Raw genomic sequence first — 22634 nt, 5'->3', positions numbered from 1 at the left:
AATCTCGATGACCAGGCTTAGTGTTAGTGGATTAAAATCTATGCAAGTATATAAAACTGCCAGGATCAAGCTTTCAAAAAGGCTTTCTCAACCCGAGGGGAACGGTTTGTGTGAAAGCTCTTTGCGTGCACTGAAATAAACTTAGTGTCTTTACTCTTTATGGCTGTCAACTGCGAGGCAAAAGTCGCTGCCCACCGATCAGTGAATTGGCTATTCAGGTCGGTAGCTGTAGGAAAAAGGGTCACCGACCAGAAGGTCTCTAGTTCGTTTCCCAGCCGCGCTGAGCTAACCTGAAACCATGTAACTACTAATATCTTGAAATATATCATATCCAAAGTAAAAATTGTTTGCATTGTAAAATGTATTCACCACCAGGGAGGAAATTAAGTTTCACGTCATCATGAACTGAATAAAAAGTGATCACAAATCGATGGTAGTCATAGAAACGAATCGTGATTGGTGGATCATTTTGTTCACCCACAACTTCAAATCATTCCTTGAAATTTGTCGCGAAATCGTATCAAACAACAATAAATACACATACTCTTATATATTCTATTTGAATGGAACCTTACAAGTTACAATGCGAATAATCAGGTCTGTGATGCCATCAAGCATCACAGATGAAAACATTGTTGCGCCATAGCAGTTCACATGTGGCAGAAAGAAGTTGATGCGGTGACGTGATTGACGTTTCATCGGTTGCGACAATACTCGACAAGTTGTTGCACGATGGATGTTGAAGCTCAGAACGAACCTTGAACAACGTCACTTGGTGGAGACCGAAGCGGTCACAAAACGCAACGTAGACCAAAAACGTAACTTTACGTTGAAACGAATATTGATGAAGGAATATTGCTAAAAAAAACTCAATCATTTCGTGTTTCGAGAATCGAGTTGAATTAAAAAGAAACGTTGAAGTTCAATGATTTAAAATGCCACATGACGAACTCCAATGTCATGAATCGTAGTTGCAATCGTGAACAGTGACCAGGCTCGAAAAGTGACAGTTCTGAGGTAACAGTGGGGTTTTACCCTCGATGCGAATGGGGATCGCCCAAACCCCAAATGAGTTCAAGTTGTAGACCCCGGGGGCAGAAAAACAGGCCTTCATGGTCACTTGGTGGCTCTTCTTCGGTTGCATAATGAACTTCGACAAGGATCTTCCAGCCCAGAGGAAGCGAGTGTTCGATCCAGAACCTCCCTGGGACTGGTTCGAGTCTACTCCATTCACGTTGACACGGAGCTGACAATTGTATTGGTTCTGTAGGGTGATGGTAACGGAGGCAAAGCACAAACCAGACTTCTTGAAGTCATGCTTGTGGAGAGGAACAAAAGCGAACTTCCACTTCACCAGCTGATGCAGAGCGACCAAGCTCTCGCTGGTCCCATCAGCCACATCATTGCTTCCATCGATTCCGAGAGCGGCTAAGGACCCAGCATCTGTCTTGACCTCCTCCAGGGAAATGTAGTGCAGCCCCGTTGACGTATCACTTTCAAACTGGGCCTCCCACTGCAGCGCCACCATGAGGTGATCTAGCGGTTCGGGTTTAACAACTTTCCCACTTCTTGAAACTTCACTCAGCCGCAAACGGGGGCGGTCATCCGCAACCATGACGTCATCAGCCGTGCCGCCGTCGAGGAGAAGATGCTGAAGACGCGCGTTGGGGTTGCTTGCAAACGACTTGTCCTTCACCAGAAAGTATACTTGAGTGGTTTGCCCGACCCCCAGCGCATCAGCACGAGAAGGCGATAGAGAGCTGACCTCCCAGTCCCCGGACAAACAGGAAACTCTCCTCAGGTTCAGTTTCGACACCAGACTCGTGTTTTTCAACTCAGTCGAAATGACGTAACCATCTTGACTGTTCTCCTTTATGACAGAGGTGGTCAGATGGAGAGAGGGCTTCGTGTACAAGTCACTTGTGTACTTCACTACGCGGTACTTCATATCTTCGGCGGAATCTTCTGACGCTTCGCAATAAAACATGAAACTGAGTGACGTACGGCCTTCCGCAACAGGACTTTGTAGCCACATGGTGAGCTCGAACTGTTCGCCCGAGCCAAGCTCGATGTCGCGAAGACTTTGCACGAAACATCGCGCCTTCTCATTATTTCGATTGGCAAGATCCAGAAAATAATTCTTCGCAGTCGTGTCTTCCAGGTTGGGAGTGGCGAACATGGCGACCACCGATGAATCAAACGCGACTTTGATGTTCTTCATCCTTCGCTGCCCGACGTTGGACAAAACGACCTTGCTGGCCTTCACCTCACCCCCCATCAGCTTCAGGGGGAAACCGTCGATTGCGATGTCCAGGCGCGGCATCGGCTTGCATACGACGACGCTCAAAGTGTCGAACAACTGTCGTCCAGGCAACGCCGTGTCCTGGCTACCGGGTGGTGACGCAAACATGGTTGTCCTGGCTACGGCAAGGGAGTATGACACCCCGACCATGTTGATACGGCCGGTGCTGTGAGGATTTAAATAAAAGCTGACGATGCTATCAGAGGACTCCCGGATGTTGCATTCCTCCACCGATGGATGTTCCACGTTGAAAGAATCTCCCGAATCAAACTCCAGGATGAGAGACGCATTTCTTAGCGATAGCGCCACCTGGAGGGGGTTATGAACGCAGACATCGATCCACAAGGGTTCGTTGACAACCGCATGAAGGACTGTGCTCTTCTGCCTCATTAGACCCACCTTAGAATTGTTTCCTGCTTCCTTGACAGCTACCGTCCTCAACGACTCCTCCATGATGTCCCACAGATCCTCATGCATGGAGCCCGAAGACAGTTCTGTGGTTCGCGCGGTTGTCTTTGACCGAACAATCAGTGGCAGTTTGAGCGCGGTCACTTCATCGGTGAACTCCGCTTGAAGTTTGGCGACATGGAGATATTCGTTCAAGTAGGTGGCTTGCTGGGGGGAAGGTTGGTTGGAGTGTTTGAGCAACTGATGGAATGCTAAAACGGCTTGGTCGAATTGCTGCAACTGGACAGAGAGGCGACCGATCGTGAAATTGATGAAGTCGATTGCCACATCCCAACCGGTGGCGCTATATACTTGCAGCGCAGACTTGTAACACATGATGGCGCACTTGCGCTGGAAAGCCTTCATATAACGATGGCCCGCCAACAAAATATAAAAGGCAAACTTCCTTAATGCTGGCTTCCTCGTGCGGAGATGGCACTGGGCCACCTGCTCCCAGATGATGGCGCTCTGGAGGTCATTAGATTCGTTAACAAGTCGCTTGAATTGGAGAGCGGCTTCGCTGTACAATCCCTGAGTGCGCAAGCATTCCAAGCTGATCAAAGCACAGCGTACAGCCAAATAGTTGTCACTACTGTGTGTCACATAAGCGTCGATGGCCGCATCGACATAATGGGCAGGGTATGGCTTGGAGGCTCGTAATTGCATGAAGTTGGACAGAGCAGCCATCTCGGATGCCCCAGCAGCGTGCAACCAAGCTTGCTCGTTTGCGAAGTCTTTCCGAACAGAGTGGTAGTACTGGTATGCATGCTCATACATCTGGCAGATGAAAAATAAATCGCCAAGTTTGCGTACTTGAAGCTCGGGAGAATCCAAGCCACCTCCTCCGTAATTTTTCAGAGCTGGAGCGCTCGCTGTTTTGCCTCCACCAAATAGAGTCCGAGTCGCCCTGAAGAAGGAACGATGGATTGCTTTTCTTGAAGCGATTTGTTCATGGAAATTTCTAATCAACTTTTCAGCATGAGGGATTAAACCTTTTGAAGCAAATTCTTGCATAAAAGTCCTCAAGCTGTCATGATCAGCCAAAGTCAAGCAACGTCCATAACCATTCTGTGGAACGTTAGCACTTTGTTTGAGCTCACGAACCCATCCTACGTCATCGGGATGGGTCGCAGTGGATATGGTCAAGGGGTCAACGTTGAGGCTGTCCTGAGGAGTTATGTCATTCATTGCCAATCCATTCCCATGGCTTGCGGAAGGTGCTTTATGACTGAGATATCTTCCCCACGGATCAGGCAACTGAAGATCGGTGCTTGTCATGTTGGAATTTATCCGAAGCATATGACAAGCACTGGATCCATACATGGCTTGGAGATCGCTCATCACAGTGCGAGCTTTCTCTTGCTCGGCGTTGGAGTTGTCATGTAGCAAAACATAATATTTCAAAGTGTTTGGAGTCATCCACCTGAGAGGGGCATGCTGTGAGTTATGTTGGATGTGGTTTTGGTGTTGACTCAAATTAGAGAACTCTTCCAATGGGTTGGGATGAGAGGAAGAGACCACAAGCAGACATGCCAAGCAGTGGTTGATGAACTCATGAGGTTTCTGTGTCGCAGTTGAGGTCAGGACCTCCCGATACGCCTCAAACCAAGAGCAAGTCATGTTGATGTTGACTTCGTATCGATCGCTTTCAAAATTCATAGTTTTGGAATCTTCTCCAACATTTGACGCATTTGCGACCACCTCAGATAGCATCTGCTTCAATACAACATCATCAGGAGGAGTGCAGCGCAAGTCACACATCGTCATGTGGAGATCTCGGATGGCATGGTTTTGACCAGCAGGGTCTCGTACTTGAATCTCGCTGGTGAGTGATGTGAAAGGACGGATGAGCTCGGTGAATGACAAATTGTTTCGTCGACTGATAATCTCAGCATCTTGGCTGCACAATACTGCGACTCTAGGACCAAATAAAGTTTTTATAAAACCATCAGTGCTTTGGAAACACTGGGACATTTTTCTTAACAACAAACTAACTCTGAAAAAAAAAACAGCTTATCATTATCACACGTGACTATCATCAGGATTACAAATCTGCATTTTGATTCAAAAAACACATTCTAAAAAATGCTTGATCCTGCTCAAAAGTGTATCTCACCATTGTTACATACCGCCAAACATATGTACATTTACAAATCGATAGAAACGATGGTAAGCTCCATCTGACATCAAAGGATCACAAACTACTTTAAAGCTTATACAGAAACCTGCCCTACCTCAGCCATAGCTTGCAGATTGTATGTGCATGTGGTGTACTGCACGGAATGGCCCGTTTCTGTGAGTCCGATTCGATGAGTCCGATCTCTTAACGAGGGATTTTTTCAATTTTTTTTTTAAATATCGGGTACCGTAGCCTAATTATCATTGCCGTTTTAGGGTTAGAGGTTAGGAACTCACCGAATCGGACTCACCGAATAGTAGCAGACCCTGCACTGCAATGGGCATTTATAATGCTTGTATTACTTGCAGATTGTGTGTAATACAGTAATAATATAGTAATTACAGTACAGTAATACTAATTATAATTGGGACAAGGTTTTATTGGTAAGGTTGAAATGGTGATTTTTGAAAAGAGTCAGATGTTAATAAAACCAAAATATTTTGTTATCATTCAGTCATGTTTTGGGCAATAAAAAGTCAGAAGTTTACAATTTAATTAAAATTAATTAAATTTCATTATTCAACTGCATTTTTATGTTATTTTTTTACGTTGCTAAGCTGTTACAGTAGAAGGAAGGTTGGTATCACAACAGCACTAAAATTGTTAGGGCGGAAAGCTTCAAGTCAGCTTAGAATTATTTTAAACCTACACTTTGTTTACATTTATATAATTTAGATTATCATTTATTAATGGTTCAAACGTTGCCTTTTTGCAGTGTTTCTCTGTACTTTTATAATTTTTTATAATTCTTTTTTAATGCTTTTTATTTGTGCTTTTCTAGAGTACTAATGAAGCCGCCTTTACGGCGGCGAAAGCTCTACTAATAAAATATTTGTAACTACCAAACCTGGTTGCTTTTTTACTGGGTTTACAATTTAGACTGTTATTTAAAATGTTTGTTTGGTAGTTGTGAAAAAACTTAAACGCCTTTGTTTTAATTTACAACTCTTGCCAGTTTTTGTGGCACAGAACACAAATGTTTGCTAGTTGAAAAGCTACAATTAACCAACGACAAGATTTATAAAACAATTTTAGCATTACAGAAGAAATTGGTAAAGCGCATACTGCTTAACCTCTTAGTGACGACAGCATGATTTACTGGCAAAAAATACTTGCAGACTTTACAATTTTCTTTATCTATTCCTATGTGGAAATTGATTTTTAGTCATCTCAGTCAAATTATTTGTTTTTGGGGAGTGGCAGGCCAATTGTGACAAATTTATCCCACTTGTCAACTGTAGAATTGTTTGTCTTACTTCGAGACGACCTATTGGAAAGATAGCTTGTGATTATTTTGAAACAAATGCAATTTTGTGAACAAAGAAACGGTAATATCAAGCGACACCAGTTCGACTCAAAATTTGCACAATAGTAATATCAAAAAGCTAGGCTAGCAGATAACTCAAGCGTTCCGCCAATGACGAATTCGTCCATCAACAAAAATGCCTCTTGCGCAAGGAACTAATATGAATGTGTTGTTTAAGGTGATAATATTTGATAGCCTTTAGATTTTTTGCAAACATTGAGCGATAATTTCAAGAAAAACCCTTAGCCTAGGTGAAAAATAGCTAAACTCTAACAAATGAAAATTAAAAGACAGTCATTTTTTCAAAATGGCTGACTAACACACTTTTTCCGCTAAATGACAGAACTGAGAATCATATGACGCACAAAGAAATGACAAATTCGCCACAAGCAACTTTGCTGACGCATGACGAAAAAATTTCAAATGCAACACCGTGTAACAAACTCATCCCACACTGCGTTAAGAGGTTAAACTACGTTAAACCTATCAATCGTTTTATGAAATCAAAATCTGAAATCCCATTCCAAACCAATCTTTAAAAAGATATTTTAGTTTAGTCGGATGCAACCTAGTTCGTACTCTGAACAGTTCGTACCCTGAAAAAATCGAGAAAAAAATTTAAAAAAGCGGAAGTCGCTGATTGCAGTTTTCACAAAGATTTTAAAATTTTACCCCTGAAATTATGGAGAGAAAGATAGCACGAAGCCGAAGTCGCTGATCGCAGTTTCCGCTAACCGTAACCCTTACTCTAACGCTATCCCTCGCTCATCGCTCGAGTTTGTTTGCGAAAACTCCGATCAGCGAGTTGGGCTTTGTGCTATTAAACTGCGATCAGTGACTTCGGCTTTGTGCTATTAAACAGCAATCAGCGACTTCGGCTTTTTTAAGTTTTTTTCTCGATCTTTTCAGGGTACGAGCTTGTTCAATGTTCAGGGTACGAGCTTGTTCAATGTTCAGGGTACGAGCTGTTCAATGTTCAGGGTACGAACTAGGTTGCACCCATTTTAGTCCCAGTGAGATCTGGCATTTGTAACACTATTGCAAGTTGCCAGACAAAAAATGTTGAATCATGAGCAAGTTAAGAGCATTTGAAGTTGAATGCCCCAAGTTATGTTCAAGAACGCTGCCACAGAAAACTAAGCATTTTTCGGCGTTTTGACCTCATTTTTGAAATCCTTGCTCCCAAAAACATACAATTACCGGTAGATGTTTTGTTCAGAAAATATGAAGCAGAAATTTAGATTTGAAGCCCGTTTTTGGAAAACACTAAGGTGTGCAATGCACAATGATGCAAAACCAGAAGTCGACAACATTCACACTTCGTGAGTAACATAGTTTCATTTAAGTTCAGACACTTAAATGCCATCGCTCTTGAATGATTGGATTTGTGTGAACACTCGAGCGATTAATCAAATAGTCAGAAAAACAAACACTTTTTAGGTGGCAATATGCAGACTGCAGAGCACTTTAAAGACCAAAGCTTCAACTGTGATCATAACCATCAAGTTTCTTTCAGTAGCTTCACACACCGGTATGGTCAATCATAGAAAATCAATAGCCTACATCTAACACATAACTTTTATCTATAAAGAAACTACATTGTGGAGACACCGAACAAAATGCAGCTATTCAATTCAAGATGCCCCACAGCTTAAAATAGAACAGGGATAGAAGAGTAAGCTTGCCCCACTACAAATTTCAAATACACCAGACCAATAAATCATTGCAAAAACAAAAAAGCATCCGCTCCAATGCTCCACTAACCTGCCAAATTGGACGTTGATCAAAGCTCAAAGCATTGATTAAACCAAATAGTTATCAAAGCGAGATACCCCTGATGTTTCACATCAATGACCACACAAATATAGCCACACCAATGCCAACACCAAAACACCAAACAAGACCACAGCAACGGTAGCCTATGATCTGTTTTCTTTTAGTTACTATAACACCATACAGTACGTAAATCCTTAGAAAAGTACAGCTGCAGAATTTTTAGTTTAAATTTAGCTACAAAATTTGCAGATGGAATGGAAGAAGGAAAAACATCTTGCATTCCATTCTATCCATACGATACCCTAGAAATTAGAAAAACTATCCGATAGCTCAGTTGGTTAGAGCGTGACTTCTGGAACGAAGAAGCTTCAAGATCAAGTGGCGCTGGTTTGACTCTCGGGGTGTGCACTTGAGCAACGTACGTTAAGGACTGCTTTCCATTCAGCGGATTCTAATGGATGGAATAATTTCCCGGCAACAAGACTTCAACAATCGGAAACTTCACTCTGTCAATCTCGGTGACCGAGCCTGAGTCAGTGATTCAAAGCCTCTACAAGTATGTGAAACTGCCAGGATTAAGCTCCGCAAGAAGCTTTCCCAGTCCGAGGATAAAGATTCAATCAATCAATCAATCTATAATCTCCATCTCCCAAAACCCGGTGCTCTTGCACAAGACGCCCTGACCCTGTTGGTCAACTGGACAAAATGATGACGTCAAAAACGTCACACACATTGGAATATACTATTATGAAAGAGGAAGTGCGGGGTGGAAATGCAATGAAACACACCAGAAGGAAATTGTCTCCCATTTATTGATTTGTTGTTCAATTTAAACAAATATGCGATCGGTGAAAAGCACAAGCATAGATCTAACCAACTAAGTTAATACTAAGTCCCACTATGCTACTAGCTCCATCTGGTGGCCACCTAAACTTGACCAAATTCAAACTATTATTAAAAGTTTATTTGCAATAATAAAAACATTAAACGACAACCAATTAAAAGAACATGTTACTGTTTATTGAAGGGTTAACTTTCATTTTTATATCTTTTTTAATATGCGAGCAATCGTTGTTCGGAGACAGCCCCCCAACGAAGCTTTTGCCCAATGCATTTCAATGGCGAATCGATCGTCTTTCAGTTCACGCCCTGCGTGATCACGACAATTAATTGTCTCCCATTTATTCATTTCTTGCTCAATTTTAACAGATTTGCTATCGTTGAAAAGCACAAGTATAGATCTAACCAACTAAGTTAATATCAAGTCCCAAAATACTACTAGCTCCATCTAGTGGCCACCTAAACTTGACCAAATTCAAACCATTATCAAAAGTTTATTTGCAATGATAAAAACATTTAACGACAACCAATTAAAAGAACATAGGCCTACTACTGTTTATTGAAGGGCTAACTTTCATTTTTATATCTTATTTAATATGCGAGCAATCGTTGTTCGAAGACAGCCCCCCAACGAAGCTTTTGCCCAATGCATTTCAATGGCGAATCGATCGTCTTTCAGTTCACGCCCTGCTTGTTCACGATAATTAATTGTCTCCCATTTATTCATTTCTTGCTCAATTTCAACAGATTTGCTATCGTTGAAAAGCACAAGCATAGATCTAACCAACTAAGTTAATACCAAGTCCCAAAATACTACTAGCTTTATCTAGTGGCCACCTAAACTTGACCAAATGCAAACCATTATCAAAAGTTTATTTGCAATGATAAAAACATTAAACGACTACCAATTAAAAGAAAATGTTAGTGTTTATTGAAGGGCTAACTTTCATTTTTATATCTTGTTTAATATGCGAGCAATCGTTGTTCGGAGACAGCCCCCAACGAAGCTTTTGCCCAACGCATTTCAATAGCGAATCGATCGTCTTTCAGTTCACGCCCTGCGTGATCACGACAATTAATTGTCTCCCATTTATTCATGTCTTGCTCAATTTCAACAGATTTGCTATCGTTGAAAAGCACAAGCATAGATCTAACCAACTAAGTTAATACCAAGTCCCAAAATACTACTAGCTCCATCTAGTGGCCACCTAAACTTGACCAAATTTAAACCATTATCAAAAGTTTATTTGCAATGATAAAAACATTTAACGACAACCAATTAAAAGAACATATTACTGTTTATTGAAGGGCTAACTTTCATTTTTATATCTTATTTAATATGCGAGCAATCGTTGTTCGAAGACATCCCCCCAACGAAGCTTTTGCCCAATGCATTTCAATGGCGAATCGATCGTCTTTCAGTTCACGCCCTGCTTGTTCACGATAATTAATTGTCTCCCATTTATTCATTTCTTGCTCAATTTCAACAGATTTGCTATCGTTGAAAAGCACAAGCATAGATCTAACCAACTAAGTTAATACCAAGTCCCAAAATACTACTAGCTTTATCTAATGGCCACCTAAACTTGACCAAATTCAAACCATTATCAAAAATTTATTTGCAATGATAAAAACATTTAACGACAACCAATTGCAAGAACATATTACTGTTTATTGAAGGGTTAACTTTTATTTTTATATCTTATTTAATATGCGAGCAATCGTTGTTCGAAGACAGCCCCCCAACGAAGCTTTTGCCCAATGCATTTCAATGGCGAATCGATCGTCTTTCAGTTCACACCCTGCGTGTTCACGATAATTAATTGTCTCCCATTTATTCATTTCTTGCTCAATTTCAACAGATTTGTTACCGTTGAAAAGCACAAGTATAGATCTAACCAACTAAGTTAATATCAAGTCCCAAGAAACTACTAGCTCCATCTAGTGGCCACCTAAAAGTTGAAATTGAGCAAGAAATGAATAAATGGGAGACAATTAATTATCGTGATCACGCAGGGCGTGAACTGAAAGACGATCGATTCGCCATTGAAATGCATTAGGCAAAAGCTTCGTTGGGGGGCTGTCTTCGAACAACGATTGCTCGCATATTAAATAAGATATAAAATCAATCAATCAATCAATGTTTTATTTGTCAGTAACAGGAACATAGGTAGATGTTTGAAATATGCAATTAATGTACACAATGCAAAGTTACACAAGTTCCCATACCGACTGGGAGACAACGAAACGACCATACGGTCTACAAGTCAATTGCCACCTTACGGAAATGACGATTTTGCCATTTAAACTAAGCTTACAAGAGAGAGAGAGAAGAGAGAGACACCTTTTCTTTTGTCTGTTGCGACAATTGCGACAATACGAATAAAATAGCTATCTAAATACCACTACAGACAGGAAGCAGCGAAAGACTATATCAGTTATCGAGTCAGCTGCTTCCCAGTTCTTAATGTGACAAATGTCAAGCATCGGCAAATTACGTTGAAACAAGATAAGCTGATGTTGAGTAATATTAATGAAAGAAAAAAAAAATCATGTGCTGCTGCGATCCTCAAGTGAAGTCCTGTGGTTTTTTATTCAAATATAAACTTTATTCCGGGTGATTAAAAATAGGAAAAACTTTTAAAATCAATAAATTCTTGTAGCAAGGGCGTTTAAACTTCAGTGCAACAGAGAAAAGTTCAAGCCAATAGATAGTACAAGACTATACGAGTAAAAACATTTTTAGACAAATAAACTTTTGATAATGGTTTGAATTTGGTCAAGTTTAGGTGGCCACTAGATGGAGCTAGTAGTATTTTGGGACTTGATATTAACTTGGTTGGTTAGATCTATGCTTGTGCTTTTCAACGATAGCAAATCTGTTGAAATTGAGCAAGAAATGAATAAATGGGAGACAATTAATTATCGTGAACACGTAGGGCGTGAACTGAAAGACGATCGATTCGCCATTGAAATGCATTGGGCAAAAGCTTCGTTGGGGGCTGTCTTCGAACAACGATTGCGCGCATATTCAATAAGATCTAAAAATGAAAGTTAGCACTTCAATAAACAGTAACATGTTCTTTTAATTGGATTTGATTTAGATTGTTTATCATTTAAAATGATGTTTTTGTTATGGTTTGAATTTGGTCAAGTTTAGGTGGCCACCAGATGGAGCTAGTAGCATAGTGGGACTTGGTATTAACTTTTTTGGTTAGATCTATGCTTGTGCTTTTCACCGATCGCATATTTGTTTAAATTGAACAACAAATCAATAAATGGGAAACAATTTCCTTCTGGTGTGTTTCATTGCATTTCCACCCCGCACTTCCTCTTTCATAATAGTATATTCCAATGTGTGTGACGTTTTTGACGTCATCATTTTGTCCAGTTGACCAACAGGGCGTCTTGTGCAAGAGCACCCAAAACCCTACTCCCTACAACAACTTTGACCTGACCATAATTTCAGTGTTGCTACAAATGCATTGGTTCAAAACTTTCTCCGGGCTTGGTTGGGTATGTTATAGGGATTTTAAGTCCCTATAGTCCCTATAGAAGGGTTACGTTTTTTCTAATTTACAAAATATTTTACTTTTTATGGGTTATATAAGAAGAGTTAAGTTGGTTTTAAAGTAATTTAAGGTTTTTAGTTGAAAGCAAGCCTGCGGTAAAGCGTAAAAAAATGTCAAATTGGCAATTGACCCTTCTAATGTTGAAGGAACAACGGAGTTGCGCGTCCCGTAATGTACCGTCCCTAGGTAGGCCTATGTTACAAGAGCTGATTTAAAGTTTAAGTTTTTCTGTAAATATGCAAGTATGGGATCCGTTTTCTATAAAAAAAAAATAAAAAAAATCCGATTTGCATCCGTTAAAAATCCGGAAAATCCGGTCCAATTCCTGTAACCTCTGCATGGGAGTCTTTAAATGTAGCAAATATCAGGAACTCAACGTTTTCATAGTCTGCATAAAATAGATAGACTTAGTCTACAGACAAGCTAACCCTTGTTTGCTAGTCTAATCTATTTTAATCCTATCTATTTCCTGCAAACCTATAAAAAAACTCATAGATTATCAACAGGGCTTTCACTTATAGAAACCTTTCTCAAGCTTTACGAGGTAGGCCAATGCGGAAATTGGGACTTGCTGAAAAAACCACATTGCTGTCAACTGACCATGCACAAAACCTTCCTCAAAGTCATAACTCATAAGCTATAGCCTAGTTACCATTAGGCGTACTAATTGTATGCTAAAATTCTTGTGAGTTTGTAACATTTAAAGACGTAGTTAAACCATATTTATGCTTAAACAATGCATTTTAGATAGCACTCCTTTCAATGGGTGAATGGAGTGGAATTTAGTTCACAAGCAACAACAAGCGGAAACTTCAATCTATCAATTTCGGTGACTGGGTCTGCGTCTGTGGTTAACCCTTTTTCCTGTGACGTTTTTTGGCCAGTTGACTTGCGGACGGGGGGGTCGGTTCGACACTAGCATTAGAGCTGCAAGCACTTTGAGCTCGTGTAACTCAAAAACTACGCAAGATAGATCAATCAAATTTTCACATGATGCAGATAATTTATCTGACAACACAGCATCGAAACTCTTTTGCAATTTGTTCAAGAGCACAATTTGAGAAATCAAATAGTTTTATGGTTGGTCATATTTTTTATTTGACTTGAGAAATCGCTTCTTAATTAACCTATAATTGAGTGTGACGGGTTAATTCCATTGTGTACGATTTTAATCTTTTACGCGGAGACGTCGTCCACGCTTCAATGAAATCGTAATTGGCGTCCGATTAACGTTTGCTTGTTGTTTTGCTGGAGGCATTGTAAAAAAATTTTGCTTTGTTTCAACATTTGCAGAGAAAGAAACAAAATCACCACAAAAAAAACTGTTTCAAGTTCTTTTTGAGCCACATGTTATAGTCCACACTTTCTCAAACGTACTATCATTAAATGCAAAAATAATGAAAAAGGCAATATAACGCAAGAGAACAACTGCACGCCCAGCAAGCTGTACTATCATTACTTGATATTAGAACTAAATCAAGCAAATTTTTTTCACATTCACACTGTCGAATTTGTTATGCATGAGAAAGAAACACACTTTGCATTTCACAGCACATCTCAGGGAGCTATTTATTTGTTTAGGCCTATAACATGGTTTCAACGTCTAGAAACGTTGAATCGATGTAAAAAGTGTCTGATTTGCTATCTGGGTAACGGTTGAATACAGAAAAGTAAAGTAGCCTAATGGTGTCACGTGGTATTTGAACAACAACCTATCCAAAGGTAGTCACTTGCTTCGATAGGAGCTCGTGCCATTTTTGGCCATCATGCACTCCAAAAACAAAGAGCGTCTAAAACTCCTGACTGATGAACTATGTCACGATGCATTACAAAAGTGATATGTTTCAATACTTACCAACAATGATCACTTTGAATGAAACAATTTTGCAAACAGTTGTGATAAAATGTAGTGATCTTCTTCGTCGTATGAGCTGTTCTTCGGACTATATGTTTGGGCATGATGTCATCAGCCACTCGACAGTCTCGTCATCCAGGGCCTTCAGTCCAAGCGTTCCATTTGGTGGTTGATGGATTGGGCAGTCATGGACGACATGATCTACTGTCTGGTCTGTGGCGCCACACTCGCATCCCGGTGAGGGAGCCAGGCCCCATCTGCACATGTCTGAACGAAAGCGACCGACGCCGGTTCGTAGGCGGTTAAGCCGGACCCACGCGAGTCTTGCGAGGGACATTCCCGGAGGGTGGGGATCGACGTCGGGTAGGAAATCACGGAGTCGGGAGGTGTTGTTTTGCCACTCCATGTTCCATGTGTAGTTCGTCCAGTGTGCCGCACTTATTCCAAGATCTTCAACGTTGTTCAGAAGCTGTCGTGCGGCGGGCACAAATGGGCGTCTTGATTTCAGTCGCTGCTGTCCTCCAGGTAGGCGCTGGAGTGTACTGTGGAGGAGGTGGTCGGGGTCCAGTGCGCGACGTGCAAGAGAAATCATGGCTCTTTTACGGCGAAGCTCAGCAGGTTGGATGCCTGCAAGGATGGGAAGGCAGTCCGTTGGAGTGGGACACAGGCATCCAGTCACAGTGCGTAGTGCGTCATTGATGGCGGTGTCAATGTGGCGGGTGTGAGAGCTGCGGCACCACACTGGTGCGCAGTACTCAGCGGTAGAATGAACGAGGGCCAAGGTAGCTGTGCGAAGGGTTTTCGCATCAGCTCCCCAGCCGGAACCCGCCAGCCGCCTCAAAAGTGCAACGCGCGCAGATAGTTTTTTGCGCAGTGACTCTAGGTGTCGTCGGTACGTGAGTGACCTGTCCAGGGTTACGCCGAGGTAGGTGGGTTCGGCGCAGTATGGGAGGGGTTCGTCATCGGTGGTAATGTTGATCTCACGTTTTGCTTCCTTGTTGTTTAGATGGAAGGCCGCCGACACTGTCTTTGCCTTGCTGAGCTGTAGCTTCCATTTCTGGAGATATGTTGATATAGTTGACATGTCCTGGCTTAGGTTCCTCTCCATTGACTGCCAATCTCCGGCTGGATGCAGGAGAGCCAGATCGTCTGCGTAAGCATACTTCCTGGAGATGGTGTCAGGCAGGTCATAGATGTAAGTGTTAAAGAGGAGGGGAGCCAGGACAGAGCCCTGTGGGACGCCGTTCCTGAGTCGACGTAGTCTACTTCGTCGGCCGCTACCGGTGGAAAGGGTAAAGCTGCGGTTTTGCACAAGTTCCATAATCATATGGACCATGTGCCTGTCAGGAAGGAGACGAAGTAGTTTGCAGGTAAGGCCGCTGTGCCATACAGTGTCGTAGGCAGCCGTGAGATCGACAAACACGGCGCCAGCCTTCTTTTTTGCCGAGAAGCTGTCCTCGATGTCTTGGGTCATCAGAGTGACCTGGTCTACGGTTGATCTTCCGTGGCGAAAGCCGGCTTGTTCCCGAGGGAGCTGAGGGTCTATTATCGGTTCGACACGGGCGTAGATAAGTCTCTCGAGTATCTTGAAGGGGATACAGAGCAGAGAGATGGGACGGTAGCTCTTCGGATCCCCTGGGGGCTTCTTCGGCTTTGGGACTGCAACCACTAGGGCTCTTCTCCAGATTCTTGGGATGCGCAGGTGACGCAAGCAGCAGGAAAGGAAGTCTTTTAACCAGGACCTCATAGAGGGGGCAGCATGGAGTATTAGTTCCGGGCATAGGTGGTCAAGGCCCGGGGATTTGCCTGGCTTTAGGTGCTGGAGGGCGGAGGCAAATTCTTCTGGGGTAAACTCACCAGAGATGTTGCCCTCGACAGGTGTTGGGACCTTCCAGAGGTCCGTCATTTCCTTGAGGACGGACTTGTCTGATTCACGGTCTCTCGTTCTGTGCACTCCATTTTTCACAAGTTGTGAGGCGATTGCATTTGCCGAAATGGGGCATTGGCGACGAGAGGCACGTGATCTGCCAGTGAGGTTGTTGAGGGTACTCCATGCTGTGCGGCTGGAGTGCGTGAAGTCGATTGAGTCTATGGCTTCTGTCCAGCGCTTCTTCCTCTTTGAATCCAATCTTGCCAGCAGGGCTGTTGCTGAGTTGGTGGTGGCGGTGCCCTGGGGGGAACGGAGGAAGTCGCGGTAGAGGCTGTCGCACTCCACATCCCAGCAAGGTATGTAGTTTTTCCGTCGACCTCGCGGGATGGAGTCTTTTGCCGCAGATATGATTGCATCACAGAAGTCCTGGTAGGCTTCATCCACTTTGATGGTGTGTGGGGATGGGAGGTACTGCGTAGCTTCGTTTGTGAGGAAGCTGTAGTATTCCCAATCGGCCTTTCTGAAGTTCCATCGCTTGACAGGCTTGCTCGGAATAGGTGTGGCAAGCAAGGGGGCCGTGATTAGCGAGGGTCGGTGTTGAGACCTTGGGAACTTCTCTAGCACACGTCTGTCCGGCTGGCGATCATCGGGGTCATCGCTTGCGAAAGCCAGGTCTGGGTTCGTGCCAGTGTTCCAACGACCGGAGTGGAAGCTCGGTGCGCCCTTAGGATCGTATAAGAGGGCGAGGTTGTTGTTGGTTGCCCAAGCGGCCAGACTTTCTCCGTCGTTGTTGATGGAGTTGTAGCCCCAGTCAGTGTGGTGGCAGTTAAAATCGCCAGCGTAGAGGCTGGGGTGGGGGAACACTGGGATGGCTGTTGATGTTATCCGCGAAGGTGGGGGCTTGTAGACATTGACGATGTTGTAGCCTGCTACATCTACACAGAGCCACTCGATCTCCGATTGAGCTTGGGATTGGTCAACCAAGGACCAGCTCAGCCGGTCATGGACAAACGTGGCGAGGCCGTGTTTCCTGCTGCAGGTTGCGCCTGCGAGTGTGAAGTTGGTTATTACCAACTTTTCCACAGACGTACAGTGAGTCTCCTGGAGGAGGATGATGAGGGCTTGATGCTTGGTGGCCAGGTGCTCGATGATGTTGAGCTTGCTGGCCGTGATGCCCTCGGTGTTCAGCTGCAGTACGGTGGGTCGTCGGTACTTTTCGACAGTGCGAGCACTGCCGTGCCCTGAAAAGGGCATTTCCCTACCCACCCTGCGCTGAACAGTCTCATTAGCTCTTGTTTGACAAGCTTCGTTTCGCATACGTATTTTGTATAATTTCGTATGTTACTGACGGGGGGGACCACGTGAAGGTGATTGTCTTCCTCCCCGTAGTGATAATAATCGTTTAGTCAAATCGTGTTGGTAGGCTATAGAAGAGGTCGTTTGCACATTGCCAAATGAAACTCCTGTTCTGCGTGACAAACTCAAAGTCGTAGCATAACGATACGAAAAATAGATACATTTAGCAAGATATCAAATCTTGTAAAAAAACCTTTTTTAGGCTGAGTGCTATTGTCGTACAAAAACAAAAAATCCCTAAAGTTTTGACTTTTTCCTTGGGCAAAATTGAAGGTTATTGATATTTTAAAAATGCACGTTTGTGTCTAAATGATTGAAATGTTTTTTTTTCATGTTGTTAACTAGATTTGCAAGATAACGTTTTCTACATTTTTTTTTAATTTGTTGGACATGCATTTGGTGTCGTTATTTATTACGCATTAGAAGATTTCTTTCTTTTCAAATTTTGAAATAGCATGTTAGATGCAGTTTGCGGTTGATGGCGTTACTGCAAAAGCCATCTTTTGTAATTGACACACACCCAAAAACAAAAGGCGCATATAAACTACTGCTGGCTGATAGACCACGTCACAATACATCATAGCGATGTTTTTCCGAACCAAAGACCCAGAAAACCAAATTTGTTGTATATTAGTTTAGACGTCTGCAGACGTTGAACCAATGACAAAAAGTGATTTGCTGATTTGAAACAAAATGATTGCTGTTCCCAATGTGAAAACATTTTGATAAAAAATAGTCAAGTTTTGGCCACAGCTTTCTGGTCCATTTAGGCTACTATGGTCAATCAACTCACGTTGCAAATAACTTATCGAGTCGACATTCCTAGGTAGGCTCACACTGAAGTTGTTGTGTGTAAAGTCTTGCTTGTGAAAAAAATCGAAGTAAAAACACAAAAATGAAGTAAGTTATATTTACAAAGTATTATATTCTTGAATGAACCATAGTTTAAAAAAAAATAGTTTGAACAGGTTTCATCTCATAAAAAATATAATTGATATCATCGCGAAGGATCAAATAGCTGCGAAAATCACTTCAAGCAATTCTTTGTGGTGATTTTCATTATGCAAACCAAGGTGAACCTCAATATACATATTTTTACGCCAAACGATAAAAATCGTTCTTTCTATTTTTCTAATTAGTTTTATGAGACAAGGAAAACGATCCGTATAAAAAACAATTCAATTCAACATATTTCCCTTCTTTTGTCAGATATGCATTTTGTGTAACAATGATTTAGAAAAATTGCTGAGTATGGTATAGCGTTTGAGATGCAGTCAGAGAATGCAACTTTATGGTTGAAGGCGTTATTACAAAAGCCAGTCTTTTGTCACGGAAATGTATTCGAAAACAAAAAGTCACAAAAGCGGCTGACTGATAGATTGCGTTACAATACGTTACAAAAACGAGGCATTGATTTCACATTCTTTCAACCCAACAAACAACTTTGCTCCAAATGACACAAACCTCCAAATTTATGGAGAAAAAGATATAGGCCTGCACCGTTTTGTGAAAATAAGCTTTTGAAGACCAACATTTGAATGAAAAGTTTGAATTTATTGAGTTTGTCCTAATAGTGTTTTTGCTGAGATATATCAAAACTTTTAAATCCTCGTAGAGAAAAAATAATTTTGTAATCTTTCAAGCAACTGCAAAATTATCATTTAGGTAAAGATTCAGTGCTGATACAATATGCACAATGTTTGTCAAAGCACAATAATTTAGCTGCGCATGTTTTTCCACAAAAGCCAAGCAGTTTAGATAGTCTGTGTCAAGTTCTTTTCAGTATCCATCAATCTCTCATTTTCATAAAACATTTTCACAACATCCATAAATATTCATGTGAATATAAGTGCACAGGTACATGCAAAAGTTTATTGGCGGGTGAAGAACGCGCTCCTTGCTTTCGGACAAGAAATCAAGAAACTCACTACATCAGTCTGTTTGTTTTATGAGATAAACAGAGTTTTGTCAAAAATTTTCCTACTGCTTCTTGTTGTAAGTTAGAAACAAAATGTATTTGCCATAGAAAACAACCTAAAATTACATTTTTTTCAGCATAGCTTATCGGATACTCTCTGATAATGTCAAAGAAACTCAGATGTAATTAAAAGATTAATCAAAGCAAATCAAAACTCGAGTTTGCAAACAAAAGGCGGAATCATTACGGTTGAATGCTTTACAACAAAGCCAACTCATGAGATTTCTGCGTCGCAGACTACGCACGGCGGCGCTCAGTAATCCTATTAATCCGTATAATTTGAAAACAAAAGGGCTAGCTAGTATAGCTAGCTAAAATATCAGAGTATGTTATGAAAATCATGTAATATCTTTAAAACTATAGACAATAGCAACGTAATTTAAAGTGGAATAAATAGCCTACTTGAATAATTTTTAGGAAAAGTCAAGAAATATCAAAGCTGTGGAGCGCGTAGTTCTTTAATGATATTGCTTTGAAAAGTACCAAGTCCCCACCGACCCCCCCCCCCCCAGGAAATAGGGTTAAAGCCTCTGCAAGTTTGCAAAGCTGCCAAAGTCAAGCTTTTTGGTCCGAAAACATAAAATAAATTTTCTTGAATAACGCAACGCTCATTGTAGGCTATGTTAATTTGTAACAGTAGCCTAGATATTTAGTGAGCTCTTATACTGACGACACGACATCCAAGAAGCTCTCTGTGACCTTTGTGCGTTTACAGTGTGTGTAATTTCGTTGTTTTGTTTTGGATATGGACAGTTTTGTCTGACGCAAATAAATAACGATAACAATAATGCAAATTAATTATTCCTCTAGAAAAAGAAGACTTGTAAACGCTTGCCTACAAACATCTGTCGAGTCGAGTCGGTCCTGGAGCATTGCTCGCCAACACTATACAACTCTCTAAAAATAATCCAATCTTTCTATTGGCGGGAAAACATTCGTTTCGCTGGCGTTGAAATATCAAAATTAGTTCTGCCTTTTGATCAACCACGAAAAAAACTCTTTATGCAATGAAGAAAAAATTGAAGCAATCCAAATCAAACTTTGATTCTGTAATTTTACTGCACTGAAGTCGACATTGAGTTCTAATAATTGCCTTCCGGCCCATCATAATAGCCTAATGTCTAAAGATTTTTAAAAAAACAATTTAATTTTTTTTGTTCAATAACGTTCACTTTTAGCACCTAAAAAAACTTTCTTAGACAATTTTTAATGACGTTAGTTTCAAACAAAAAGAATTGGAAAGTTTCGCAAAAAACGTTATTTTTCACTGCATGAAATGACATGTAGGCTACTGTAGCTTGTAATAAAACTCGCTTACATCGACTTCGACAAAAGTCTATATTATATAACCTAACAGTTCACCAATATCAACACTTTTCTGTTGGTCCGAGCTAAAATTCTTGTAATATCTTTTGTGTACATTCGAGTTCGTCTATATGGAAACTTTTTCATGCTCCAGAGCATTTTGTTTGTTTGCATTGACATTTCTTTTTTTCACCTCCGGACTTGACTCTACTTACGATTTAATGACGTCATCATAGGTACTATACGTTCCTAGAGAAAGATGTCGCAGAAATAAACCGCGTTGATTTCCACTAGAAACAATAAAAAATTTGCATTTGGTTGGTTAGTTGGTCTATGAAAAAATTAAAACGAATTCATCCACACTAAAGTGCGTTTTAAAACTGGACGTTGTCAGGTAATGCGAATTAATCAATCAAGTTGATTTCAGCATAGCTTCATATCAGTACGGTAGCCAACATTTCAAAAAGTCCGAGACAAAAGTAGTAGAATATATCAAACACATATAGCCTAACTTTTATCAATATCGACGCCACACAATAAAGGCACGAAGAAAAAACATGTGGATATCCAAGACAAGGTACCCCTCAAATCTAAATAAGACTTAAGCAAAAGAAGAGAGAGTAAGCTTTCCCAGCTGCAAACCCCTAGAACACACTGGACAGAAATCATTGCGAAAACAGAACACCTAAACGTAGCCGATCCTACACTCCACCAACCCGCGAAAACATAATGACGATACATTTGGAAGCATCGAAAAAAAAATGTCATCCAAGTTAGTTACCCCTGATATTTCACATGAATTGACAGAACGAGGAAAACAGCCATTCCAACGCATTCCATCTCAATGCGCTCCCTTTCCAACAAGTGTTGAAGCACCGAAACAAGAGCACTTTCAAACCACAGATATCGGTCTTCTAATTCTAACTTCTAACACCGCAAACGGTGACTTACAAAATTAGAAGAAAAATACTGCCGTTAAATTTGCCGTTCAAACTTAGCTTATAGTCGGTGGGCATGTGCAATGCAAAAATTACAAAGTTTGCAAATGGTAAGTTATGAAAACAATTTTTGAGATGGAATGGAAGATTTCTATGATGAAATGGAAATTAGAAGGAAAAAAATCTCTGGATGAAAGATAGAAAAAACGTCTTGCATTTTATCCCATATCCTGGACGTTGTTATTGCGACTGTGGTTAGTTTAAAGTAGACCTGCGCCAAATCATGCTTCATCGATATTGCACAGTTTAAACCCAGTGATGACTCAATCGAGTCAGTTTGCAAAGCTACGGTGGGTATCTGGCTTACTCCTGTAGTTTATTCAGTTTGATGTTTTCTAAAAGTCGATTTTAGCCAACGAGATTATCTTCAGTCGCATTGAACGCAAACAGTTGCACCTGTTGACACAATAATGCACCTATTACGTCTGCACACGTTAAATAAATGTGAAAATGACGGATCTTGCTGTCTGGGAAACTAAAATAGCCCTAGTGCGTTTTGTAACAAATAAATATGTCTGACAATAAAATAAATGCTACACAATTTCATCTCCAACTAATCTCAGAGAAGACCGAAAGTCAAGTTAAATGGTAGCCTATGGGCCATCTATGGTAGCCTATGGGCCATCTACGGTGAGCTTCTGTAAATAGTTCGTATATCAATTCGTCAATATTTTATGGCACTAGATATAAAAAGTTACATTATTCAAGGCAAAAATAAGTTAAATTGGACTCATGGACTCAATTTGTTTTCGAAGACCCATCGATATTTGGGAAATATTATGCTTTGGTGCAAAACATCAGCGACGTGTCGCGACGCTCTGCTGCGTATTGTTGGCTAACATACAGCAAC

At 41.2% G+C, this 22634-nt stretch overlaps 1 protein-coding gene across 1 annotated transcript; it reads right to left on the bottom strand.

The window, feature by feature from the left end:
- Positions 1-351: 351 nt before the first annotated feature.
- On the bottom strand, positions 352-4723 carry LOC145787790 (trafficking protein particle complex subunit 8-like). Its single transcript, XM_082599617.1, has one exon. The coding sequence runs from the start codon at positions 4721-4723 to the stop codon at positions 959-961; it is 3765 nt and encodes a 1254-aa protein (XP_082455743.1). The 3' UTR covers positions 352-958.
- Positions 4724-22634: the final 17911 nt, after the last annotated feature.

The sequence above is a fragment of the Aplidium turbinatum genome, chromosome 18 (assembly GCF_918807975.1).
Source record: "Aplidium turbinatum chromosome 18, kaAplTurb1.1, whole genome shotgun sequence".
Taxonomy (NCBI): domain Eukaryota; kingdom Metazoa; phylum Chordata; class Ascidiacea; order Aplousobranchia; family Polyclinidae; genus Aplidium; species Aplidium turbinatum.
This window is presented reverse-complemented; position numbering and strand designations above follow the sequence as displayed.

Coding starts and splice junctions, on each gene's coding strand:
- LOC145787790 (XM_082599617.1), bottom strand. CDS start 4,723: ATGTCCCAGTGTTTCCAAAGCACTGATGGTTTTATAAAAACTTTATTT.